General features: G+C 50.7%; 1 protein-coding gene across 4 annotated transcripts; it reads left to right on the top strand.

Moving 5' to 3' along the window:
• The first annotated feature begins 74 nt into the window (after positions 1 to 74).
• HAUS8 (HAUS augmin like complex subunit 8) lies at positions 75 to 25,035 on the top strand. 4 transcript variants are annotated; one of them, XM_033199752.1, is made up of 11 exons: positions 75 to 367; positions 2,438 to 2,499; positions 6,640 to 6,695; positions 11,800 to 11,881; positions 14,482 to 14,574; positions 14,926 to 15,020; positions 15,704 to 15,769; positions 16,186 to 16,344; positions 18,859 to 19,000; positions 21,743 to 21,884; positions 24,619 to 25,035. In XM_033199752.1, exons 1-11 carry the CDS (start codon positions 339 to 341, stop codon positions 24,863 to 24,865), a joined length of 1,173 nt encoding a protein of 390 aa, XP_033055643.1. In that variant the 5' UTR covers positions 75 to 338; the 3' UTR covers positions 24,866 to 25,035. The 4 variants fall into 4 exon arrangements, with proteins under 4 accessions (XP_033055643.1, XP_033055642.1, XP_033055645.1 ...); XM_033199751.1 differs by having other exon boundaries at positions 104 to 367; positions 14,479 to 14,574; XM_033199754.1 differs by having other exon boundaries at positions 105 to 367; positions 6,627 to 6,695; positions 14,479 to 14,574.

The raw sequence follows: 25,035 nt of genomic DNA on the forward strand, positions 1-25,035 counted from the left end.
GCGCTCCCGCTTCCGGGTTCCGGAGGGGCGGGGAAGGGGGCGTGACGCCAGCGCGCCTAGGGGGCGGGACATCGCGAAAAGCCCCGCCCCTACTTTCCGACAGCTCAGGCCCCACCCACCACCACAACCCCCAACGGCCGATGGTGGGCGAGACCAAGCGCGAGGGGAAGACAGGCAGTGCACGCGTCGGGGGCCGCGCTCTCCGCATTTAGCCGACGCTGCCTCACGCCTCGCAGCCACCCCTCCTGAGGCTCCACAAATGGTCCGACCCGCAAGCAAGTGGGCGGGTCCGGCTTTGAAAAGCCGGCGGGTCGGGCCTTGAGGTGGAAGGCGGGAAAATGGCGGATTCGTCGGGGCGCGGCGCTGGGTGAGTTGAGGCGCCCGCAGGTCTGGATTTGTAGACGCCAGAGGGCTGGAGAGTATGGGCAGCGGAGTTGGGGAGTGGGGACCCTCGGGGTGAGTTCGGGTTCGACCCCTCCAGGAACTGCACGGGCCCCTGAACACCCCAATGGCGTGCTGCCTCTGCGCATGCTCCGGAGCGCGGACGCCCGACCGGCCCCGAATTCCGCGTCCTCAGCTGGGACGCGGGGCGACCTCGGGCAAGCAGCCTGACCGCCCGGTGTCTCGCTTCCTCCGCTACGAAATGGGGCCGATGACGCAGCTCAACCTCGTAGACGTCGCGTGAGGCTGAAACGCGCTTAGATCGGCGCATGGGTCTTTACTGTGATGTCGCTCTTGGAATTACCGTTATGCAGTGAACAAGTGGTGGGCGACCAAAGTGTCCCCTTTAATCCTCCCATGCGCTTTATTCTGTACTCCCAGTTTACTGGGGAGATGATGGAGACCAAGGGAGGGGAAGTGACTTGCCTAGGGTAACACACCATAAGCAAGAAAGAAGTTGAATAGTGACCGAGAGCTAGGCATGAATGATCCTGAGGCTGTATTTGTCTAGTTTTGTTAATTCTGCCAGTGTTGATCGTGCCAGGTGCAAACTGAAGTGACACTGGACAGCAAGAGGAATCACTCCACCGCCGCTTGGCCCTAACCGATAGATTGGCAGTAGCACTTCCCAGATACAGGTGTACCTGAGGCTCGCACAGGTTGTAGGGACCCCCCTCAGGTCGCAGCAGGTTCACCTAGGAGCCCATTCGGTTTGAGGCCACAGCCCTAGCTCAGTCCCCAGAGGGAATCTGTGCTCTTGTCTCTTTCTGGCTCTGAGACTGCCCCGGGGGTGACCTATGTAAGACCTGTGTGTCTTTGTTTTGCAGCGAGGAAAAAGGAGGAAAAAGCCGGTGTGAACAGTTAGGAAGCTGTCGGGTTAGGAGGAGCCTGTGGGCGACCACAATTCCTGGCACCTGGCGAACATTTACTAAGTTGCCTCTCCCCACGGTGGCCTGGAAGTGTCCCCAGCATTGCCTGGGTCTCACTTTGGGGTCCTGGGAGCCCGCTTCAGAGGAGGTGGCCGCAGGGACCAGTGGAGCCGCCCTTGGGGATGGGAGCAGGAGTTACAGTGCCCTGGGCGTGGCCCTGCCCCTTCACTTGCCCCCCTCACTACTTGCCCCTCCTGTGTTGCTGGTGTCTGTTGCTGGATCCCTTCTCTTACCACTAGATCAGGCTGAAACCCTGAAACCCCTAGTCATCCCAGACTCTCCCTCTCCTGCACCCCCACGGCAGATGAGTCAGCGATTCCTGTCTCAGGGTTCCTTCTTTCCAATTACATCAGGCATCATTCTATTTTTATTTGTATTTGTATTTATTTATTTACTGAGATGGAGTCTCACTCTGTTGCCCTGGCTGGAGTGCAATGGCGTGATCTCGGCTCACCGCAACCTCTGCCTCCCGGGTTCACACCTTTCTCCTATGTCAGCCTCCCAGGTAGCTGGGACTACAGGTGCATGCCACCACCGCGGCTCATTTTTGTATGTTTAATAGAGATGGGATTTCACCGTGTTAGCCAGGATGGTCTGGATCTCCTGACCTTGTGATCTACCCGCCTCAGCCTCCCAAAGTGAGGTACCTGCCAGGACCACTCCTAGTACCTGCCTATCAAGATGTTGATCTTCCCTTTTTTTGAAGGAGCTCTGTGTTTTGTTCGCCACTGTGTCTCTACTGCTATACAGTAGGTGCATCAATGTCTGGTGAATGAATGAACCCAGGGATAATTTGAGATCTCCTGCGATCTCTCCCACGGAGCTCTCATTACCCTCCTCTCATTCTCAGTTCAGATGTTCACCTATGCCTTCTTGCCCAGGTGACCAGGGCTGGCTACTACTCCTTTTGTCCCTCTTCCTGTTGAGGTGGCCCAGCCTCACTGAAATTGTCCTCAGGCAGCCCTTGGACTGGGCTATCTAAGCTTCAACTAGCAGAGGCACCTCGCCGGCTTCCCTGTGCTTCTTGGGCAGTGAGATGAACAAGACCTCTCTCTCTTCTCTTGCAGGAAGCCTGCAACCGGCCCCACCAATCCTAGCAGCGCCAAGAAGAAGGAGAAAAGAGTTCAAGGTGAGCAGTGTCAGGATCTCTTTAAGGAACATGGTTTTCTTCTTTCATTCCGTGCTTTTGGAGGAAGGATAAAACAGGCCGGAAAAGGGGGCCTATGGCTTTACTTCCTTGTAGTCACACCTCTGGGGATTGTGGATTTGGCCGTCCCAGGCCTGCGGCGAGGAATGTGTCAGGAATGGTGGTGGTCATTTTGAGCAGTGGCTTCCCTTGCGGCCATGGGGGTCATGGGCTGTGTCCAGGACATGTCCCCTGGAAGTGTGGGTGTAGAGACCATGGAGATCATTATCTAAAATCAAACTCTTGTCTTTTTTTTGAGACAGGGTCTTGCTCTGTTGCCCAGGCTGGTCTCGAACTCCTAACCTCAAGTGATCCTCCTGCCTCCACCTCCCAAAGTGTTGGGATTACAGGCATTAACCACTGCCCCCGGCCTAAAATCAAACTCTAAATTCCCACTGCGTAAGCGTGTCAGTCTCATGAGGGGTGCCTGTACGTCTGATTTCCACCTATTGGTCTGGGGTCACCGTTAACAGCCTCCCCTACAAGCCAGGATCACACTGCTGCACTCCAGCCTGGGCGATGGAGTGAGACTGTCTCAAAACAAAAAAAAAAAAAGGAAATGTGGCTGGACACGGTAGCTCATGCCTGTATTCCAGCACTTTGGGAGGCTGAGGCGGGTGGATCACGAGGTCAAGAGTTCGAGGCCAGCCTGACCAACATGGTGAAATCCCATCTCTACTAAAAATACAAAAATTATCTGGGCATGGTGGTAGGTGCCTGTAATCCTAGCTACTCAGGAGGCTGAGGCTGGAGAATGGCTTGAGCCTGGGAAGTGGAGGTTGCTGTGAGCCACGACCGCACCACTGCACTCCAGCCTGGGTGATGAGCAAAACTCTATCTTAAAAAACAAAGGAAATGCTCGGCTTGCATGGTAGATTCTAGAGTGCATCGTTGGAGGTCAAGACAATGATACAATGAGGTATTTTCTCAGTGTATGCAGTGTTGCAGGGCCCAATTCAGCGAGCTTAGAGCAGGATTTTATTTCCAAGTGAGGCAAGGGTTGTGTGTTTCAGCATCGCTGGGTGAGTTGTCTTTTTATTTCCTGACCACTTATTCCCAAGTTCTAAACATTGCATGTTAATCTCGCATATGACACCTGGTATATTTATGAGCTACCTCATTCTTGGACAAGAATTGTATCCTTCTTTATAACATTGCTTCTGTGGAAAATTCAGCCTGTTTGTTTATTTGTCTGTTTATTTTTTTGAGATGGAGTCTCGCTCTGTCACCCAGGCTAGAGTGCAGTGGTGCAATCTTGGCTTACTGCAGCTCCTGCCTCGCAGGTTCAAGCGATTCTCTGCCTCAGCCTCCTGAATAGCTGGGATTACAGGTGTGCGCCACCACCCTGGCTCATTTTTGTGTTTTTAGTAGAGACAGGGTTTCACCATGTTGGCCAGGCTGGTATCGAACTTCTGACCTCAAGTGATCCGTCCGCCTCGGCCTCCCAAAGTGCTGGGATTACAGGCGTGAGCCACCGTGCCTGGCCAGCCTGTTTAAAACAAACAGTTGAATCCTAGTTTTCTGGAAACTTGAAAGTGCTTTTCTTTCTCTACCGTCCAAGGCAGCCCAAGCCTGAGATCCTTCTTGTTGAGCAAAACTGTTTGCTGATACTCCTAGAAAGACCCCGGCTGGATGGTCTCTCTGCTGGGAACTGGGGATATCCTTTCTCTCAGCTGTTCGATCACCATCCATGGGGAGACTCTTTATGTGGCTTGGTTCTGTCCCTGGGACCCCACCTGGTCCTGGCCTCAGCCCTTAGAGACCTGTATCATGAGAATGGCCTCCCGGTTGTCCATATCTGCCGGACACCCACCTGCACCCACGCTTACTCTGCAGGCATGGCGCATTCCTGCCCTGAGGCTGCCCAGATTGAGCCCAGCCCTTTGGCTGACTGCAGGATCCTTGTTAACTCTGAGCGCACCTCCTTTCCTCTCAAGGTAGCAGCTGCAGCCCCAGTCCTCAACAGAAGAATCAACTGGCGCAAAGATATGGTTGAAGTCACAATCTCACTTGACTGAATTCTCAAGCTGTGTGACATTGAGCATGTCGCTCTCCCTGGGTCTCTTCAGTACAAAGGCAAACCTCTGAGCTCTATGGCACTGATACAATGCCGAAGTATTCTTTTTTTTTTTTTTTTTTTTTAATGAGACAGAGTCTCACTCTGTCGCCAGGCTGGAGTGCAGTGGCACAATCTTGGCTCACTGCAGCCTCCGCCTCTCAGGTTCCAGCGATTCTCCTGCCTCAGCCTTCCAAATAGCTGGGATTACAGGCATGTGCCACCACGCCTGTCTAATTTTTGTAGTTTTAGTAGAGACAGGGTTTCTCCATGTTGGCCAGACTGGTCTGGAACTCCTGACCTCAGGTGATCCGCCCGCCTCGGCCTCCCAAAGTGCTGGGATGACAGGCGTGAGCCACTGCGCCTGGCCTAGAATCATTCATTTGACATATTCTTGAGTGCCTACCCCGTGTCAGGTGGTGGAACATAGCAGCACGCAAAGGAGACAAAAATCTCGGGCCCCTGGGGCTCTAGGGGGGAGGTGGGCATTGCATGAGAACCATAAGGAGGCTGTGGGGTGCGCTAGCAGATGCTGTGACGAAATGGCAGGCAGGGGCAGGCGTGCTGTGGTCTGAACTGAGCAGAGCCTTGAGAGGGAGGTGCCTGCAGGAGGGTGCACAACAAGGGGGTCCACACAGCAGAACAGCCAAATAGAGCATGTGAGAGGTGACAAAGTGATAAGGGTAGAGGCAAGTTGCTGGTGGCACCAGGCTCAGAAGTTTCCCGGAGGCACTCAGGCTTCCTGAGCCCATGGATCCAGCACGCCAGCCTGTCTCAGCCCTGAAGGGCAGCTGGAGGCTGACGGAAGATTTCAGGAAGGAGGGAGCCAGCAATGGTTGTACCTGGTGACTCAGATGACCAGGACTGAGAATGGACCGCTGGGCTCAGGAGCAAGGGAGGTCACAGTGGTCTTGTCCAAAGGTGTTCTGGTGCAGTGGTGTGTCTGCAAGCTGGACTGTAGGGGGTGGGATTCAAGGGAAGAAGAAAGGAGAGGAAGAGGAGATAGTGAGTAAAGAACTCTGGAGTGTTTGCTGTCGAGGAGATGGGAGAAATGGGGGGAGGCATCTGGTGGAGAGAGGAGCTGTGGGGACTGAGGCAGGGAGGTGGGAGTTGCGGGGAGTTTCCTTGTGGAAGTGAGGGCTGGGCTTTAGCGCCCAGTATGGGGGCGCTTTACCTGGGAGCACAGAGGTCCATTCACAGGGCCAGGGGGAAGCAACCCTCCGGACTGGAGGTGACTGGATGTAGTGGCAGGAGGGTCTCCTGGGGCCACTTCTGTCTTTCTAATGAAGGAGGAAACAGGTCACCAGCTGAGACCGAGGGTTGGGCCAGGCGTAGGAGGTGGGAGGAACAGGTTTGAGGGAGGGGTCCGGGAGAGGGCTAGGGGACAGAATGGAACCAACCGGATCCAGTCCAGACTCCTACCCCCAGAAGCTGAGGTGACAGGTGGCATTTGTTTTTCCACAGTCGCTCCCAGGAGTAGCCCTAGAAGGAGACGTGGGGTCGGGCTGTCACCAGGGATTTGGCTCTGTCTGAAGAGGGCCTGGGTGTTGGGCATGTCTCAGGGCAGGGGGTCCCAAACTGAGTAAGGGGCGGGGGGAGTAAAAGATAGTACCAGGAGTGAGTCCTAGACACACGCAGGCAGGGGGAGGGGCCGTGGGGTCACATGAGCTGGGAGGAGGGAGTAAGCCACCTGGAGGCCGGCAGAGAAAGCTCTTTCTTCTTCCCCTCCCCCTTGCCTGAGTGCACTTGCAGCTTTGACCTTGTGGGGTGTTCCTTGATCTTAGTTCCTCAGGAACTCTGCGACTCCACAGATGCCTTGGGACTTGCATACAGTAGGCGTCCCATGCATGCTCGAGGCTGCTGAAGGATGTGATCAGAGGCAAGCAGTAGGAGTGGTGACTCACCTCTGTTCTGGTCACTGAGTGGGGAGGGCCCCTGGCATGGGGGTCTCTGGGGCGTGGGGTCTGGGTGTGTGGGGTCTTCGGTCCTTTATAGTTTTGTTGTGCACCAACAGTGTGTCTCTACAGGTGGAAGAGTGATTGAGTCCCGTTATCTGCAGTATGAAAAGAAGACAACCCAAAAGGTAAGGCCGCACTCACCTTCCGTTTGCAGCAGATCTGAGCGTGGTTCTGAGTAACTGGGATTCCGAAACTAGTCATGGGAGGCGGTTACAACCTGGTCCTGAAGGAAGCATTTTGGGGTCTTCACCCAGGTGCTTTTGAGACCATCAGCCCTTCATGCTGCCAATTGTGAGTCTCTGTCATCGGAGGCTTATGGCTACAAGCATCTCTTTTACGAAGCTGTGATCTCCATTGAAACATAATATCGTTCTTACCTTTTTTTGTTTTGGTTTTTGAGACAAGGTCTCTCTCTGTCGTGCAGGCTAGAGTGCAGTGGTTTGTTCACGGCTCACTGCAGCCTCAACCTCCCAAGCTCAAGCCGTCTTCCCACCCGAGCCTTCTGAGTAGCTGGGACCAAAGGCGTGTGCTACCACACCAGCTAATTTTTAAACGTTTTTGTAGAGACGGGGTCTCCCTATGTTGCCCAGGCTTGTCTTGAGCTCCTGAGCTCAAGTAATCCTCCCGTCTTGGCCTCCCAAAGTGTTGGGATTACAAGCGTGAGCCCTTGCGCCCAGGCTGTTCTTGCCTTTCAACCCAGTTAATTTGCTTTCTGGATTCTGAAGCTGTCTTCTCGAGTGCCCAGCACACACTTCTTGGTGTCTTGCTGGTATTTAAAAAAACAGCTACTTTGGGAGGCCGAGGCGGGCGGATCACTTGAGGCCAGGAGTTCGAGACCAGCCTGGGCAACATGGTGAAACCCTGTCTCAACTGAAACTACAAAAATGAGCCGGGCGCAGTGGCGTGCGCCTGTAATCCCAGCTACTCAGGAGGCTGAGGCAGGACAATCACTTGAACCTGGGAGGCGGAGGTTGCAGTGAGCTGAGAGTACACCACAGCACTCCAGCCTTGGCGGCAGAGCGAGACCCTGTCCCCTGTCTTAAAAAAAAAGAGAGTAAAAAAAAAAAAACAGCTACAGGTTTTTAGAGAAAACCTATGGGAAAAATGACATGCTTTGATCACTCTGAATTGGAGGAAGAGTTTAGTGAACTATCGTGTAGGCACACCATGAAATACTATGAAACCATTGAAACTAATGGCATGAAAGATATTTAACCATGTGAGAAGGTGCTTTATGTGAGAGTTGGTGTGAACAATCAGTAGATTATACAATTAGATATTTTCTTTCAGTGAAGTCAAGGTTGGATTCTTCCCTCTGCTTTCCAAATCTTGGTTTATGATAAAATTAAGTCAAATTCCCACTGCCTGTCTTCCGCTCTGGTTGGCTGGTGGGTTCTTGACCCTGTGACTTAAGATTTGGCTTGAGAAAAGAGGATACCTTTGCACGAACAGATACTCTTCTCAGAGCAATTTTCAACAAAGAGTCACAGTCTTCACACTCCAAATTTTCATGTTGTCGCCAAGACTTGGTTACAGCGCCCCCGTGTGTCTGCGTGTTGTAACATTTTAGCCCTTTAGATCTTTTCTGTTTTTTCCTCCCATTTTTAAAATCAAGGTATCATTTACATGGAGTCAGCATCTCTCTTTTCAGCATAGGGTCCTGCCTGTTTTGACAGACATAGACAGTCATGGAACCGCCTCTATAATCAAGCTACAGAATGAGTCATCCCTAAATCCCCTTGTGCTCTGATAGGACCAGCCCCTCTTCCACCCCCAGGCAACCACAGATTGGCTTTCTGAATCTGCAGTTTTGCCTTTTTTAGAAGGTCATATCTGTGGCATCACAGTTTGCAGGCCTTGCCTCTGACTCCTGACACTTAACAGAGTGCCTTTCAAGTTCCTCTGTTGTTGCATGTATTGCAGGTAGGTTCTTCCTTCTTTTTTGTTTTTTTGTTTGTTTGTTTGTTTGTTTGTTTGTTTTGAGATGGAGTCTCGCTTTGTCAGCCAGGCTGGAGTGCCGTGGTGCGATCTCAGCTCACTGCAACCTCTGCCTTCTGGATTCAAGCCATTCTCCTGCCTCAGCCTCCAGAGTAGCTGACATTACAGGTGTGTGCCACCCCACCTGGCTAATTTTTGTATTTTTAGTAGAGACAGGGTTTTGGCATGTTGGCCAAGCTGGTCTCGAACTCCTGGCCTCAAGTGATCCACCTGCCTCGGCCTCCCAAAATGCTGGGATTCCAGGCATGAGCCGCCATGCCTGGCCTGGTTCCTTCTTATGGCCGAATAGTATTCCATCAAGTGGATGGACCACAGTGTGTTCATCTGTTCATTGATTGACAGGCAGTCACTTGATTACCTGTCTTGGTGATTATGAATAAAGCCTCCGTAAACATTCTTGTGCGGTTTTTTGTGTAGACATGTTTTTATTTCTCCCAAGAGGAGGATTGCCGGCTCATAGAAAAACTCGGACTGTGTTTCCTGCTCTCCCACTCAACAACAGTCAACACAGGACTTCTGTGACCGATATGAGGGAGGGTTCCCCCACCAGCAAGCAGCAGCCACCAGCTGGGTGTCTTCCAGTTCAATTCTGACACACTCTACCTGGAAATAGCATCAGAACCTATAGGGTGAGGGCTCAGTCCCCAAGACTGCCCCTCTTCTGCCACTAGAACTTCTGACCAAGTTCAAGTCGGGATTCCCATGACCCCCCTCTTTGGGTTCAGTTAATTTGCAGGAGTGACTCACAGAACTCAAGGAAACTCTTAGGTTTACCAGTTTATTATAAAGGATATTACAAAAGATACAGATGGAGCCGAGTGTGGTGGCTCATGCCTGAAATCCCAGCAATTTGGGAGTTTGAAATGGAAGGATTATTTGAGGCCAGGAGTTCCAGACTAGCATGGGTGAGATCCTGTCTCTGAAAAAAATTTTTTTTTCAATAGCCAAGTGGCTGGGCATGGTGACTTAGGCTTGTAATCCCAGCACTTTGGGAGGTCAAGGTGGGAAGATTGCTTGAGCCTAACAGTTTGAGGTCAGCCTGGGCAACATAGCAAGACTCCATCTCTACAAAAAAATAAAAATAGCTGGGTGTAGTGGTGGGTGCTTATAGTCCCAGCTACTCGGGAGGCTGAGGCAGGAAGATTGTCTGAGCCCAGGAGGTTAAGTCTGCAGTGAGTCACTGCACTCCATCTTGAGTGACAGTGACATTCTGTCTGTTTTTTTTTGTTTTTAAGGATAAGAGATGTGTAGGGTGAGATATGGGGGAAGGCGCACAGAGCTACCATGGCCTGTTCAGGCATACTGCCCTTTAGGAATCTCCACGTGTTCAGCTATCTGATCTGAAATCTCTCCAAGCTCTGTCCTTTTGTGTTTTTTTTTTTTAATTTTATTTTTGAGATAGAGTCTCACTCTGTTGCCCAGGCTGGAATGCAGTGGTGCGATCTTGGCTCACTGCAACCTCCGCCTCCCGGGTTCAAGCTATTTTGCTTCAGCCTCCCGAGTAGCTGGGATTACAGGCGCACGCCACCATGCCCAGCTGATTTTATATTTTTAGTAGAAATCAGGTTTCTCCATGTTGGTCAGGCTGGTCTCGAACTCCTGACCTCGTGATCTGCCCACCTCGGCCTCCCAAAGTGCTGGGATTACAGGCACGTGCCACCACGCCCAGCTCCTTCTGGGTTTTTATGGAGTCTTCGTGACTTAGGCATGATTGAAGCATGGACAGCCCTTGGAAATGTGATTGGTCAAAAAGGATATGCTCTAAACCCAGCAAGGCCTGTCTGTTCAGATTCTTCTTGGCCTCTGTTGCATTTTTTCCTCTGGGGTATGAGGCAGGACCCTCTCTGGCAGGTGAAGGGAGTGTGGGAGGTCAGAGAGATCCTGCTTACTGTAACAGGGGCTTATAGGAGTTCCAAGCCGTGAATTGTACATGAAAACATCTTTCTCTATATAATGGTAACAAGAAACGACTTGTTATCCACTGTGGCTGCGCCATCTTTATGTTCCCACCAGGCACATAGATGAAGAGTACAAGTTGTTACTTTCACATTCTAGCCAGTCTTGTGGGTGTGAAGTGATACTTCATTGTGGTTTTCATTTGTGTTTTCATAATGGCCGATGATATTGAGCATCTTTTCATGTGCTTATTTGCCATTCCTGTATCTTTGCTGATGTGTCTGTTGAGATCTTCTGTCCAGTTTTAAATTGGGTTGTTTTCTTATTATTGAATTTTGAGGGTGCTTTCTGTATTCTGGATACCAGCTCTTTGTGGTGCTTTGCAAATATTTTCTTCTAGTCTGGCTTGTCTTTTCATGCTATTAAGTGTTTTAATTTTTTTTTTTTTTTTTTTTTTTGAGATGGAGTCTCGCTCTGTCGCCCGGGCTGGAGTGCAGTGGCCGGATCTCAGCTCACTGCAAGCTCCGCCTCCCGGGTTTACGCCATTCTCCTGCCTCAGCCTCCCGACTAGCTGGGACTACAGGCGCCCGCCACCTCGCCCGGCTAGTTTTTTGTATTTTTTAGTAGAGATGGGGTTTCACAGTGTTAGCCAGGATGGTCTCGATCTCCTGACCTCGTGATCCGCCCTTTTACTTCTTATCTGAGGACCTCCACCGTGATACTGAATGAGAGTGGTGTCTGTGCATCATCATGTCCTTGCTCTGGTCTCGCTCTGTCTCCCAGGCTGGGGTGCAGTGGTGTGATCATAGCTCACTGCAGCCTCAAACCCCTGGGCCTGAGCGATCCTCCCAACTCAGCCTCCTGAGTAGCTGGGACCCTGGCTGTGGCCACTGCACCTGCCCCTTGCTTTTTATAAGGTTTTCGTTTTGCTTTTGGTTATTAGAAGGGCAGTGTTCCCTGTGTTACTTAAAAAAAAATTTTTGACAACGTATTTGTAAAAACTTTGTTTTTCCTGATGACCAAAGTTATATGTTCTCTCTAGAAAACTAGCAAATACTGAAATGTGTCTAGAAAAAAATCAGTCATCTGTAATCTGCCATGTCAAGAATCACCAGCAAACATTTTGGTAATTTCCTATGTTCTCTGCAAGTGAGCGTCTACATTTTGACAAAAGTTGTTTGTCCTGTATATATGAGGTAAAATTTCAAACCTCTTTAAATGTCTCCCCTGCCTCAAAGTAAGAGCAGTTACGAAACACAGTGCAGACCACATCAGGGCCCCTTGTTGTGAAGGGAGGATGTCTTGTCCTCTGAGTGTCATGTGTTCCCATAACAGGCTCCTGCAGGAGATGGGTCACAGACCCGAGGGAAGATGTCTGAAGGTGGAAGGAAATCCAGCCTGCTCCAGAAAAGCAAAGGTGCGAAACAGCCCTGGTCCTCGGGCGGCGATGAGTGCAGCAGTACATTTTGTCTCCATGGGTGCTAAGTTAAAGTTCCCTCTTTCCTTTTTGGAAAAGGTCAGAAGCAGTGAGCAAAGAGTTGGCGTGTAAGGACAGACTGGGGGGATGTGGGGAGGTAAGCAGGGATGCGGAGAAAAGGGGAGATCACTTCTTCCCTGTGTGGCCCCAGAGAAAAGCCACATTCATCATGGTACTGCTTTGTGACATCAGTTTCTTGTCTACGTGACTGTTTTCCTTCTGGTGCTCTGAGAGCAAGACTCTTAGAGAGGCTGTGAGGACTCATCCTGAGGTCGGGAGTTCGAGACCAACCTGGCCAACATAGTGAAACCCCATTTCTACTAAAAACACAAAAATTAACTGGGCATGGTGGCACACGCCTGTAATCCCAGCTACTTGGGGTGAGGGTGCGGGACTGAGGCAGGCGAATCACTTGAACCTGGGAGGTGGAGGTTGCAGTGAGCCGAGATTGCGCCATTGCATTCCAGCCTGGGCAAGCAAGCGAGACTCTGTCTCAACAACAACAAAAAGACTCAACTCTGCTGTTTGTAACATTAAAAACAGCCCCAGTCCAGACATAGAGGAACAAGTATAGCTATGTGCCAATAAAACTATTTACAAGCAAAGGAAGCAGGCTGGATTTGACCTATGAGCTACAATTTGCCATTCCTGGTGTAGATGTTTGTGAGAATTCGCACTATGCCCTTCCCAGGCATGGTTGAGAAGCAGCCACACTAGAGCCAGCCTGCTAGTTTTTCCCCATCTAATTGGGTCGAAGGCCATGCATGAAGCTGGGAATGCTGGTGTGGTCAGGGGACCAGAGACTGGACCTGCCACACCTTAAAACCAGTTCTCACTCAAGGGTGATTCTGACCCCCAGGGGACTCTTTGGCAGTGTCTGGAGATGTGTTTGGTTGTCATATCTGGGGGAAGGGGTTTTACTAGCATCTGGTGGGTGGAGGCCAGGGAGGCCACTCAATGTCCTGCAATGCACAGGACACCCCCACCACAGCAAGGAAGGATCCAGACCCACGTGCTTGCAATGCCGTGGCTAAGAAACCTTAATTTAAACCTCACCATAATGATTTCAAAGGACTGCTTGTTTGAGTTCCATTGTATGGCTTTGTAGAAAATTAATTTTCTTAGTTCAATGCTATACATGCTGATGATAAAATATTCCAGGGCAAAAGCAATAGCAATAAAAAGTTACCACCTCTAGCTGGGTGTGGTGGCTCACGCCCGTAATCCCAGCCAGCACTTTAGGAGGATGAGGCGGGTAGATCCCTTGAGCCCAGGAGTTCAAGACCAACCTGGGCAACATGGTGAAACCCTATCTCTACTAAAAATACAAAAAAATAAATTATGTGGGCGTTGTGGCACTCGCCTGTATTCTCAGTTACCCAGGAGGCTGAAGTGGGAGGATTGCTTGAGCCCAGGAGGCAGAGGTTGCAGTAAACCTAGATTGTGCCACTGTACTCCAGCCTGGGTGACAGAGCAAGACTCTGTCTTAAAAAAAAAAAAAAAAATTTCCACCTCCTCACCCCAGGCTCCCAGTCTGTGCACTGAAGGCATGTGCTCTCAACAGATTTTTGCTGATCTTTCCAGATTAAGAATTTCAACACAAATGGTTGTTTTGTTGTACCCTACAGTTGCGGTGACCTTCCTCTTTTCATTTCCAGGTCATTCATTTCCTCAGCTGCATAGTTGTTCATTGAATAGTCTCATGCTTAGTTCCTAACACAACAGCGTATCGTACATGCCATCTGTTGGCGTTTGCAGCACTCCTGGGCTCTTGTATAATGGTAGCATGCTGTATGCCAGTGCCCATCTTAGACAGTGTAAGGCTTAATTTTACAGTTTAGAATATAGGTTAAAAGACGAAGGAAACTCCCAGGGAAGACGAACAGTCCAGAAGCTGCAGAAAAAAGATGGAAAGATGACTTGGCTGAGTGTGGTGGCTCATGCCTGTAATCCCAACACTTTGGGAGGCTGAGGTGGGTGGATCACCTGAGGTCAGGAGTTCGAGACCAGCCTGGCCAACAAGGTGAAACCCCGTCTCTACTAAAAATACAAAAATTAGCCAAGCGTGGTGGCAGGTGCCTGTAATCCCAGCTACTTGGGAGGCTGAGGCAGGAGAATCTCTTGAACCCGGGAGGCGGAGGTTGCAGTGAGCTGAGATCGCACCATCACACTCCAGCCTGGGTGACAAGAGTGAAACTCCATCTCAAAACAAAAAAGATGGGAAGAGAGTAGAGGGTAGAATGGGAGTATGGCATCGTATCCCACCCTTAGCATCCTGTAAACTAGCAGAAGGGCTTATTTGCGTCTCTTTGGTTGTACAGAATGTCTCTCTCTTCTAGTGGTACTTTAAAAATAGAGTCAAGGTGAAGGTGATGGCTGGGAATTTCCACAGGTTTTTTTTTTTTTGCCTTTCCACCTTGGACGAAATTGGGTTTTTAGAAGCAAGTGGTATTGTTCAAAAACACGGCCTTGTTTCCTGGCTTCAATGGAGAGTGTCTCTTGACTGTGCTGACTTTGGGGGATTCTTTTCTTAACAGCAGATAGCAGTGGGGTCGGAAAGGGTGACCTGCAGTCCACGTTGCTGGAAGGGCATGGCACGGCTCCACCTGACCTGGATCTCTCTGCCATTAATGGTAAATCATTTGTTTTGCCCCTTCTGTCACTCGCTGGGGGTTGCAGTAGGTCTCAGTGGGCTTCCAAAGTACAGTTGCCCCTTGGCCTATGATGGGGTTACATCCAACAAACCCATTGTAAGTTGGAAATATTGTACGTCAAAAATATACTTAATACCTTGGTAAAGGATATTAAACTTGCCTTTTGTCCCTTGCAAAGTTGAACAACTTTAAGCTGGACTGTTATAAGTCCATCTGCTCCTCAATTTATGATGAGGTTACATCCCGATAAACCCATCATTTAAAAAAATGGCAACCAGGGACCGTCTAGATAACGCTACTCACCATTAAAAATGCTGTGCTTTATCTTAGACAAAAGCATCATCAGAAAGACGCCACAGTTAGCAAAAACAATAGCAAAGAAACCCGAGTCGACATCATTTTCTGCCCCTCGGAAAAAGAGCCCAGTAAGTGTTTGAAACAAGAGGGCAGCCACCGACGGGCTGCCTAGATGTGATTTAGATCTCCACTCTGAACCAGGTGCCGAGTGCCCACGCATCTAAGAACAGATGAGACACCCATGCCCTTTAGGACAAAAATCAAGACCACAAATGTTCTTAGATCGTTTGTAGAGTGTACATTTCCCGGAGTACACATTCAGTAGTGGATACCAATGTGGAACCATGTACAAAATGAGACAGGGGACTTCTCTGTGCTCACGCTGTGCTAGGAAAGGCACAGTGCCAGGCTCTGTCCCTTGGTGGGAGGACAGCTAGGCTGTGGTCTCACTAAGGTGAGGACTAGACTGGTGGGTGGGTGACCAGCAGGTGGGGAGACTGCATTCTGGTCCTGGTGCAGCACCAAATTGGTGGGTATCCTCAGCTTGTCCTTGACTACCCAGCTGCCGCTGTCTCTTCACCTGCCAGATGCCAGGGGAAGGAAGGTTGTGGACCTCCCTCTCTCATCTCAGAGCACCGGAGAAAACCAAACAAAAGAAAATAGAAGCAATAGACCCACTACAGTAGAGAACTACCAAATATCAAACAGAATACAGAAAATCCACCCAAGCCAGAGTTCTGCCCCTGCTGGGAAAAGAGCTGGATTTATACCACTTCATCAGGAATTGAGAGGGTCTTTTTCTTTTCTTAAGGATTTATCTGAAGCGATGGAAATGATGGAGTCTCAGACACTACTGCTGACGCTACTATCCGTAAAGGTGAAAACAGTTCCTCGTTCATGTATGCCATGGATGGAAGGGTGGCCTCCGTTTGCCATGGGGAGGGAGGCCCCACCTGCCTGAGCTTTTCTTTTCTTTTTTTTTTTTTTGAGGTGGAGTCTCGCTGTGTCGCCCGGGCTGGAGTGCAGTGGCTGGATCTCAGCTCACTGCAAGCTCCGCCTCCCGGGTTTACGCCATTCTCCTGCCTCAGCCTCCCGAGTAGCTGGGACTACAGGCGCCCGCCACCTTGCCCGGCTAGTTTTTTGTATTTTTAGTAGAGACGGGGTTTCACCGTGTTAGCCAGGATGGTCTCGATCTCCTGAGCTTGTGATCCACCCGTCTCGGCCTCCCAAAGTGCTGGGATTACAGGCTTGAGCCACCGCGCCCGGCCTGAGCTTTTCTTTCACATTTAACAGATGGAGAACAATCTTGCTGAGTTTGAAAGAAGGGCAGAAAAGAATTTATTAATAATGTGTAAGGAGAAGGAGAAGCTACAGAAAAAGGCCCATGAGCTGAAGCGCAGGCTTCTCCTCTCTCAGAGGAAGCGGGAGCTGGCAGATGTCCTGGATGCCCAGGTCAGTTGTAAGTGACACTCTGTGACCAGTGAGTGTTCCCTGTGAATCTGTCCCATCTCCACTGTTTCGGGTAGCATTCGTACTAGGGTGTGATTGCTCACTGGCTTCTCACTCTGTGTTAGGCTTTTAATGCCACACTTGCTGTGGTCCTGGTGTTGGTCTGTGGTGACACTTTTAGAGGATGAGGTTACGAAGTGAAGTGTGAACCAGTAAGGGAGGTGCGCAGCTTCTACACACTTGTGCAGGGACTTCCTGAGCGCCCGATGATCATGGGCAGCAACAGGACAACGTGCTCTGGGACCCCCCTGGAGGGTCAGGGTGCTGGTGGGAGGCACACCACTCCTAGTGCTATGTGGTCAGCGGCGTCTGTGTGGGAGAAGGACAGGAACGAACCCCTGGAACCCAGAAAGGGCTGGTAGGCAGGGGTGGGCCCCCCTCCCACTGAGTGAGTTTCCTGTGGTTGCTGGAACAGAGTCCCACAACCTGCATGGGCAAAACAACGGGAATTTATTGTCTTATGGTTCCAGAAGCTGAAAGACTGAGATTGAGGTGTTGGTGGTCAGCTCTGTCTGAGGGCTGCGAGGGAGAATCTCTCCTGGCCCTGTCTTTGGCCTGTGAATGGTTGTCTTCTCTGTCTGTTCACATGTCCTTCCCCCTGTGTGTGTCTGTATCCCCCTTTCCCCACAAGACACCAGTCGCGTTGGATTAGCACCCCTCACAAAACCCCCCGATCACCTCATGTTAATTTAATGACCCTGATAAAGTCCCTATTTTCAAATAAGGGCACATTCCAAGGTACTAGGGGTGAGAACGTCAGGTATGAATTTGGGGAGATACAGCTCATCCCCTAACATCCAAAATTTTCGTGTGAGCACCCCTGCAGCTAGACCCTGGACTGAGTACAGGGTCTCTGACCTTGGGGAGCTCAAAATGGAAGAAAAAGAGACAAACCCAGTTGACCCTCAAACAACAAACATGAATTTGAGTGTGAGGTTCTCCTTACATGCAGTTTTTTTTCAATAAATATATTGGAAAAAGTTTTAGAGATTTGTGACAATTTGAAGAAACTCAACTGAACCTCATAGCCTAGAAATACTAAAAAAATTAAGAAAAAGTTAGGCATGTCATGAATGCATACATATTTGTCCCAGCATGGGCAACATAGTGACACCCAATCTCTACAAAAAAAAATTTTTTTTTTTTTTGAGATGGAGTCTTGCTCTGTCACCCAGGCTGTAGTGCAGTGGCACAATCTCAGCTTACTGCAACCTCCACTTGCCAGGTTCAAGTGACTCTCATACCTGAGCTTCCTGAGTAGCTGGGACCACAGGCATGCACCACCATGCCCAGCTACATTTTGTATTTTTAATACAGACAGGGTTTTGCCATGTTGGCCAGGCTGGTCTCAAACTCCTGACCTCAAGTGATCCGCCCTCCTCAGCCTCTGAAAGTGCTGGGATTATAGGTATGAGCCACCACATCTGGCCAATCTCTATAAAAATTAAAAATTAGCCAAGTGTGGTGGCATATGCCTATAGTCGCAGCTACTTGGGAAGCTGAGGCAAGAGGTTTGCTTGACCCTGGGAGGTGGAGGCTGCAGTGAGCTATGATCACTCCACAGCACTCCAGCCTGGGCAACACAGTAAGATCTGTCTAAAAAATATATATGTGCAGTGCCTCATGCCTGTAATTCCAGCACTTTGGGAGGCTGAGGCGGGTAGATTACTTGAGGTCAGGAGTTGGAGACCAGCCTGGCCAGCATGGTGAAACCACGTCTCTACTAAAAATACAAAAAATTATCTGGGCATGGTGGTGCGTGCCTGTAACCCAGCTACTTGGGAGACTGAGGCACGAGAATCGCTGGAACCCGGGAGGCGGAGGTTGCAGTGAGCCAAGATTGCGCCACTGTACTCCAGCCTGGGAGAAAGAGCAAGACTACGTCTTAAAATATGTGTGTGTGTATGGTGTGTGTGGGGGGGGGGTGTGTGTGTATAGATGCTAATCTATTTACATGTTTATTGAATGTTTGTTATCAGTAAGGTTTCAGTCAACAGTTGCTATCAGTAAATTCGGGGGAAGTCAAAAGTTATATACAGATTTTTGACTGCACAGGAGTTGATGCCCCAAACTCCGGTGTTGCTCAAGGGTCAACTGTATATCATTTCAAACCCCCATGAAGACCCAGACAGCGTGTTTGGGATGGGAGTGGGCCGTGTCGGGAATGGCCTTGTGGAAGGCAGATGTTTAGGTGCAGTGCTGTAAAGCAGGTGGGCCCAGCTTAGGGCCTAAGCCTAGAACCACTGGAAAGCAGACGTGTGTTCTCAGTAAGGGGCCTGGGCCGCTGTACCATCCACTTGGCTCTCTTGGGGAGAGCTCTCCACACCCTTGGAAACTTCCTGAGCTCTGAGCCCCTCGGGGGTCGTGAAGAACAGTGCTGTATCTTAACCCTGCACAATCCGTTAAGCTTCCAGAGGGGACTCCAGGGTCTCCCCCCATTATCCCGTCTGCTTACAGATCGACATGCTCAGACCCTTTGAGGCAGTGGCCACACGCTTCAAGGAGCAATACAGGACGTTCGCCACAGCCCTGGACACCACCAGGCATGAGCTGCCTGTGAGGTCCATCCACCTGGAGGGAGACGGGCAGCAGCTTTTAGGTAGGAAATGGGACATCCCAGCGCGTGTGCAGCAGGCGAGGAGTGTGTGGGTGCTTCCCGTGAGCCCGACGTCATCGCCACAAGTGTCCTCTTCTCCATCTAAGGCAGAGGATAGGGAGGGCTGGTCAGGCTGTGGTTCCTCCAGGGTCTAGCCCTGAGTAAGTAAGCACACTGGGATTTGAACCTTGGGCAGTGGGATTCACAGTGATCTGTCCTGCTGAAAGGCATTTTGCAGGGACGACCTGTAGTCTCCTGAGTCCTGCGCCCAACAAATGTGCCTTAGTGGTCGCAGGGTGACAAGACCACCAGCCACACCCCGGCTTTCCCCCTCAGCAGAGCAGTGAGGTCCCTTTCAGGCATTGGATTCCCACCTAATCTCTAACTTGAAAACTTTGGCAAGTGTGAAAAAACTGCCACACTGCATCTGAAATTCTCTTCAGAACGGGTATCTTCCCAAAGACAACGTCTTGCTCTGTCACCCAGGCTGGAGTGCAGTGGCACAATCTCAGCTCACTGCAACCTCTGCTTCCTGAGTTTAAGTGATCTCCCACCTCAGTCTTCTGAGTAGCTAGGAGTACACATGTGCACCACCAAACCTGGCTAATTTTTGTTTTTTTTTTTTTTTTCTGTAGAGATGGGATTTCGCTGTGTTGCCAAGGCCGGACTTGAACTCGAGTTCAAGTAGTCCTCCCACCTTGGCTTCCCAAAGTGCTAGGATTATAGGCATGAGTCTCCATGGCCTGTCATTGTTCTTTTTTTTTTTTTTTTTTTTGGAGGTGGAATCTTCTTGCGTAGTCGCCCAGGCTGGAGTGCAGTAGTGCAATCATAGCTCACTACAGCCTCGAACCTCTCAGGCTCTGCTCAGATTCTCCCACCTCAGCCTCCTGAGTAGTAGCCTTCCTAGTGCTTCAGGCATCCACCACTGCACCTGGCTAATTTTTCTTTTTGAAACGGAGTTTCGCTCTTGTTGCCCAGGCTGGAGTGCAATGGCGCAATCCTGGCTCTCTGCAACCTCCGCCTCCCGGGTTCAAGTGATTCTCCTGCCTCAACCTCCTGAGTAGTTGGGATTACAGGCACGCACCACCATGCTCGGCTAATTTTGTATTTTTGGTAGAGATGAGGTTTCTCCATGTTGGTCAGGCTGATCTTAAACTCCTGACCTCAGGTGATCCTCCTGCCATGGCCTCCCAAAGTGCTGGGATTACAGGCATGAGTCGCTGTGCCTGGCACACTTGGCTAATTATTGTTTACCTTTTGGTAGAGATGAGGTCTGGCTATGTTGCCCAGGCTGATCTAGAACTGCTGGACTCAAGTGATCTCCCACCTTGGCCTCCCAAAGCACTGGGTTTCTGAATAGGCGTAAGCCCCCTGCCTGGCCAGGTTTCTGATTTTATAACTGCGGTCACCTCCACATCTGTAACTCTCAGAAAACGCTCAGTCTCTTAGGTAGTTGCTGGGAACTGGCCTAGGGACCGTGTTGAGTTTTCTGGGGCTGCCATACCAAGTGACTACAGAATGGGTGGTTTGAAACAACAGAGATATTCCCTCCCAGTTTTGGGAGTCTTGATTTCAGCCAGAAGTCTGAAATCAAGGCGTTGATGGGATTGGCTCCCTCCAGGGGCTGTCGGGTGAGCCCATCCTGTCTCTCGCCCACCTGCTGGTGGCTGCCGGCGTTCCTTGGCTCTGGCTGTGTCCCTCCATTCTCTGCCTGTCTTCACGTGGCCTCCTCCCTGGCTGTCTTGTTATTGAAATTTCCTGCATCAGGCTCAGCATGGTGGCTCACGCCTTTTATCCCAGCACTTTGGGAGGCTGAGGCACGGGATCACGAGGTCAGGAGTTCAAGACCGTCCTGGCCAAGATGGTGAAAGCCCATCTCTACTAAAAATCCAAAAAAAATTATCCAGTTGTGGTGGCGGGTGCCTGTAATCCCAGTGACTCGGGAGGCTGAGGCAGGAGAATCACTTGAACCCGGGAGGCGGAGGTTGCAGTGAGCTGAGATTGCGCCACTGTACTCCAGCTTGGGCAACAGAGCCAGACTCTCTCAAAAACAAAAAAAAAAATTTCCCGCATCTGATGAGGACACCAGTCACTGGATTAGGCCCACCCATCTTAACTCCACCCCATCCACAAAGATCCTGTTACCAGTTAAGGTCACTCACTGGGAATGGAGGGTTGGAGTGAAATGTACGTATTGGGGAGGGCATAATTCAGTCCACAGCTGGAGGGAGAAGAGGCTGGCTGATACGGCGCTTAAAAGGCTCCCAAAATGTGACTCTCATGTATGACTGGCCTTGATGTAACGTGTGTCGGGGAAGGGGGCGTGTTGTCCTAGTGCGGGTGACGCAGGTCCCGCAGTTGCAGGCATCCCTCTGCTCAGTGGCACAGGGAACAATGACTGTTTTTCAGTTGCTCGTGGTCTGGCTGGGAGGCCTCAGGCATCCTCCCTGGCACAGCACAGCCTTTTTCACATTTGCATTGGTTTCTGTTGAGGATCCCAGAGTGACATTTCAGTTCTGTTCCAATGCCCTCCTGGATGGTGGGCGTGCCTGTCCCACAATCTCAGAGCACGGGACGGAGAAGGCACGAATGTCTTCCTTGGCTTCCGCTTCTTCCCTGTGCACTCTCCACGGTTCCAGCACAATAGCCAAGCATTGTGAGAGAAGCCTGTCGGCCACTCCACTCCTGCGTGTCTTGCATGGGGCACCTTGCCATCCATCGCCCACCATCCCTCTTCCCCTCCAGATGCCCTGCAGTGTGAACTGGTGACCACTCAGCACCTCTTGGCAGCACTTGACGTTGGCGATTCGGAAGAAAATGTGCAGGTGCTGGACTTACTGAGCGAACTCAAGGATGTGACAGAGAAAAAGGACCTTGAGCTCCGAAGGTACCTCGGAAAATGGTTTAAGAAAGAGGTGGCACCCTGTTTGCTCAGCATTGTCTGCTTTAAGAAAGAGGTGGCACCCTGTTTGCTCAGCGCTGTCTGCTTTAAGAAAGAGGTGGCACCCTGTTTGCTCAGGGCTGTTGGTGGCTGCCCTGTTGGGGTGGTGCCGAGTTCCCCTTAGAGTTCAGAGGAAGTTCAGCCCCCTGAGCGAGCTGCTCTTTTCCCAGACATTACACGATATGAGAATGGCCAGCAGGTGTCATTGTCATCCGTATTGTGGATAACAAAATCTCCAAGAGCACCTGCCTTGCCTTCCCTTGCCCTTTTTTTTTTTTTTTTGAGACAGGTTCTCACTCTGTTGCTCAGGTTGGAGTGCAGTGGCAGATCTCAGCTCACTGCAGCCTCAAACTCCTGGGCTCAAGTGATCCTCCTGCCGCAGCCTCTTCAGTAGCTGGGACTGCAGGTGTGTCCCGCCACGCCCAGCTAATTTCCCTTTTCTAGCCCACTTCTCAGTTGTTTTTGAGCTAATGGGGATTCTAGGTGAAGTGAGGATCAAATATGCTGTAAGACGGGTCCTACATTCACAGAGTGTAAGACTCAAGCAGAGCAGGGGCAAGAGAAGAGCAAAAGAGCTCATTGCCCACTTGGAAAAATCCATGGAAGGGCCGGGTGCACTGGCTCATGCCTGTCATCCCAGCACTTTGGGAGGCCAAGGCAGGAGGATCACTTGAGGCCAAGAGTTCAAGACCAGCCTGGGCAACATGGTGAGACCTTGTCGCTTTTATTTATTTATTTATTTATTTTGAGGCAGAGTTGCCCAGGCTGGAGTGCAGTGTCACGATTTTGGCTCACTGCAACCTCCACCTCCCAGGTTCAAGCGATTCTCCTGCCTCAGCCTCCTAAGTAACTGGGATTACAGGTGCCTGCCACCATGCCCGGCTAATTTTGTGTTTTTAGTAGAGACAGGGTTTCACCATATAAGTCAGGCTGGTCTCGAACTCTTGACCTCAAGTGATCTGCCCACCTCAGCTGCCCAGGGTGCTGGGATTACAGGCATGAGCCACCACGTCAGGCCGCTCTATTTAAAAAATACAAACCTTAGTCAGGCACAGTGGTGCATGCCTGTGGTCCCAGCTACTCAGGAAGCAGAGGTGGGAGAATCGTCTGAGCCTGGGGAGGTCAAGGCTGTAATGAGCTGTGGTCATGCCACTGCACTACAGCCTGAGCAATAGAGTAAGACCCTGTCTCAGGAAAAAAAAAAAAAATCCATGGAAGTTCTCAAGCAGCTCGAGGAGAAAGGGTGTCACCTATCTTTCACATCCTCAAAGTAACCCAGCAGCATGGGTGCCCTCACATCAGCCGTGTTGTTTTCAACGCCTTCCGGGGTAAGGTCCCAGGAGGATGTTTTTTGAACTTCTGATTGATAGAAATGGCCCAGATCTTAAAGGACTGTGCCGTGGCTTTCACAGAGCACATATCCTTATGGGTCCAGACCCCCAAAACCCATCAAGACCCCCCCTTTTTTTTTTTTGACCTCCCCCAGGAGATTTCTAACCACGCGCTTTTCTCCACCTTTTCCAGAAGACTATCTTTTCTCTTTTTTACAATGGTAAATTTTTTTCCGAGTGCTTAAAATATTGGAAAAGGACTTATGCAAAACAGCTGCCAGCCACTGTGGCATTTCTTTCTCCTATGGGTGGCCATGGATCAATTCAGGAGACATCAAAGGGTTATAAAGCCACAGTCCCACTCCTGGGATGACTCATTCACCCATGAACGGCAGAACCCTGATTGACCCAGTCACCTCTTAAAGGCCCCACCTCTCACTGCTGCCACATTGGGGATTATTATTATTATTGAGATAGGGTTTCATTTTCATTGCTTAGGCTGGAGTGCAGTGACGTGATCTCAGCTCACTACAACCTCTGCCTCTGAGGCTCAAGCGATCGTCCCACCCCAGCCTCCCAAGCAGCTGGGACTACAGGTGTGCACCACTGCACCTGGCTAAGTATTTTTTTGAGACAGAGTCTCACTCTGTCGCCCAGGCTGGAGTGCCGATGGTGCGATCTTCGGCTCACTCCAACCTCCGTCTCCTGGGTTCAAGCGATTCTCCTGCCTCAGCTTCCCCAGTAGCTGGGATTACAGGTGCGTTCCACCACGCCTGGCTAATTTTTATATTTTTAGTAGAGACGGTTTCACCGTGTTGGCCAGGCTGGTCTTGAACTCCTGACCTCAGGCGATCCGCCCGCCTCGGACTCCCAAAATGCTGGGATTACAGACGTCAGCCACTGCACCCAGCTTTTTAAATTTTTTTTGTACAGATGTGGTTTTACCATGTTGCCCAGGCTGGTCTCGAACTCCTGGCCTCAAGCTATCTGCCTGCCTCGGCCTCCCAAAATTCTGTCATTACAGCACTTTAATCCCACCTTGCCTGGCCAGGGGATTAATTTTTTAATGGGAGTTTGGGAGGGGACAGATACTGCCGCCACAGCAGCAGCACAGCACGGAGCTCTGTGAACATTTCTTGGATGAATGAGTCTCTCCTTTTGTGCCTGGTGCTGTTCTTGGGGGGTTTCCCTGATTGCGTCTTTTCAGACAGATCTTCTTTGCTGCTCCTTTCCCACTGAGCATGTGGGCCGTGTGAAAATTCGCCTCCCCGCATGGCAGCCCCTCGTTCACCACATGCGTGCGCTTCACCTCAGAGGGTGAAAGCTGTTCTTTCTCCTGTCCTCAACAGGAGCTTCAGCCAGGTGCTGGAACTCTCCGCAGAGGTGAGCAAAGAGGCAGCCTTGGCAAACCAGGAAGTCTGGGAAGAGACCCAGGGCATGGCGCCCCCCAGCCAGTGGTATTTCAATCAAGATGGTGCCTGCAGAGAATCTCGGGGAGCACCCAAGAACACGCCCTTGTCTGAGGACGACAGCCCGGGTGCCTCATCAGCCCCCACTCAGGCCACGTTCATCAGCCCAAAGGAAGACTTTTCTTGAAGCAACCAGGGAGAAGTCCCGCCCTCTGTCTCGTTCAGGGAGAGACTTGTGGTGACTCGTGGTTACATTCAGGACACTTGAGCACTTTATACACTACCGTAGCACTGTAGCTATTTTTTATGTGATAATCTTGTTTGATACTTAAACAGTAAACCTGTTTTGCAGTTGAA

The sequence above is a fragment of the Trachypithecus francoisi genome, unplaced genomic scaffold, assembly GCF_009764315.1.
Source record: "Trachypithecus francoisi isolate TF-2019V2 unplaced genomic scaffold, Tfra_2.0 Lachesis_group5, whole genome shotgun sequence".
NCBI lineage: Eukaryota > Metazoa > Chordata > Mammalia > Primates > Cercopithecidae > Trachypithecus > Trachypithecus francoisi.

Bases quoted from the DNA above. Each gene is read 5' to 3' on its own strand.
- HAUS8 (XM_033199751.1), top strand. From the start codon at position 339: ATGGCGGATTCGTCGGGGCGCGGCGCTGG. The intron at 2,500-6,639 runs GTGAGCAGTGTC...GTGTCTCTACAG, and splicing joins GAAGGAGAAAAGAGTTCAAG to GTGGAAGAGTGATTGAGTCC. The intron at 6,696-11,799 runs GTAAGGCCGCAC...TTCCCATAACAG, and splicing joins AAAAGAAGACAACCCAAAAG to GCTCCTGCAGGAGATGGGTC.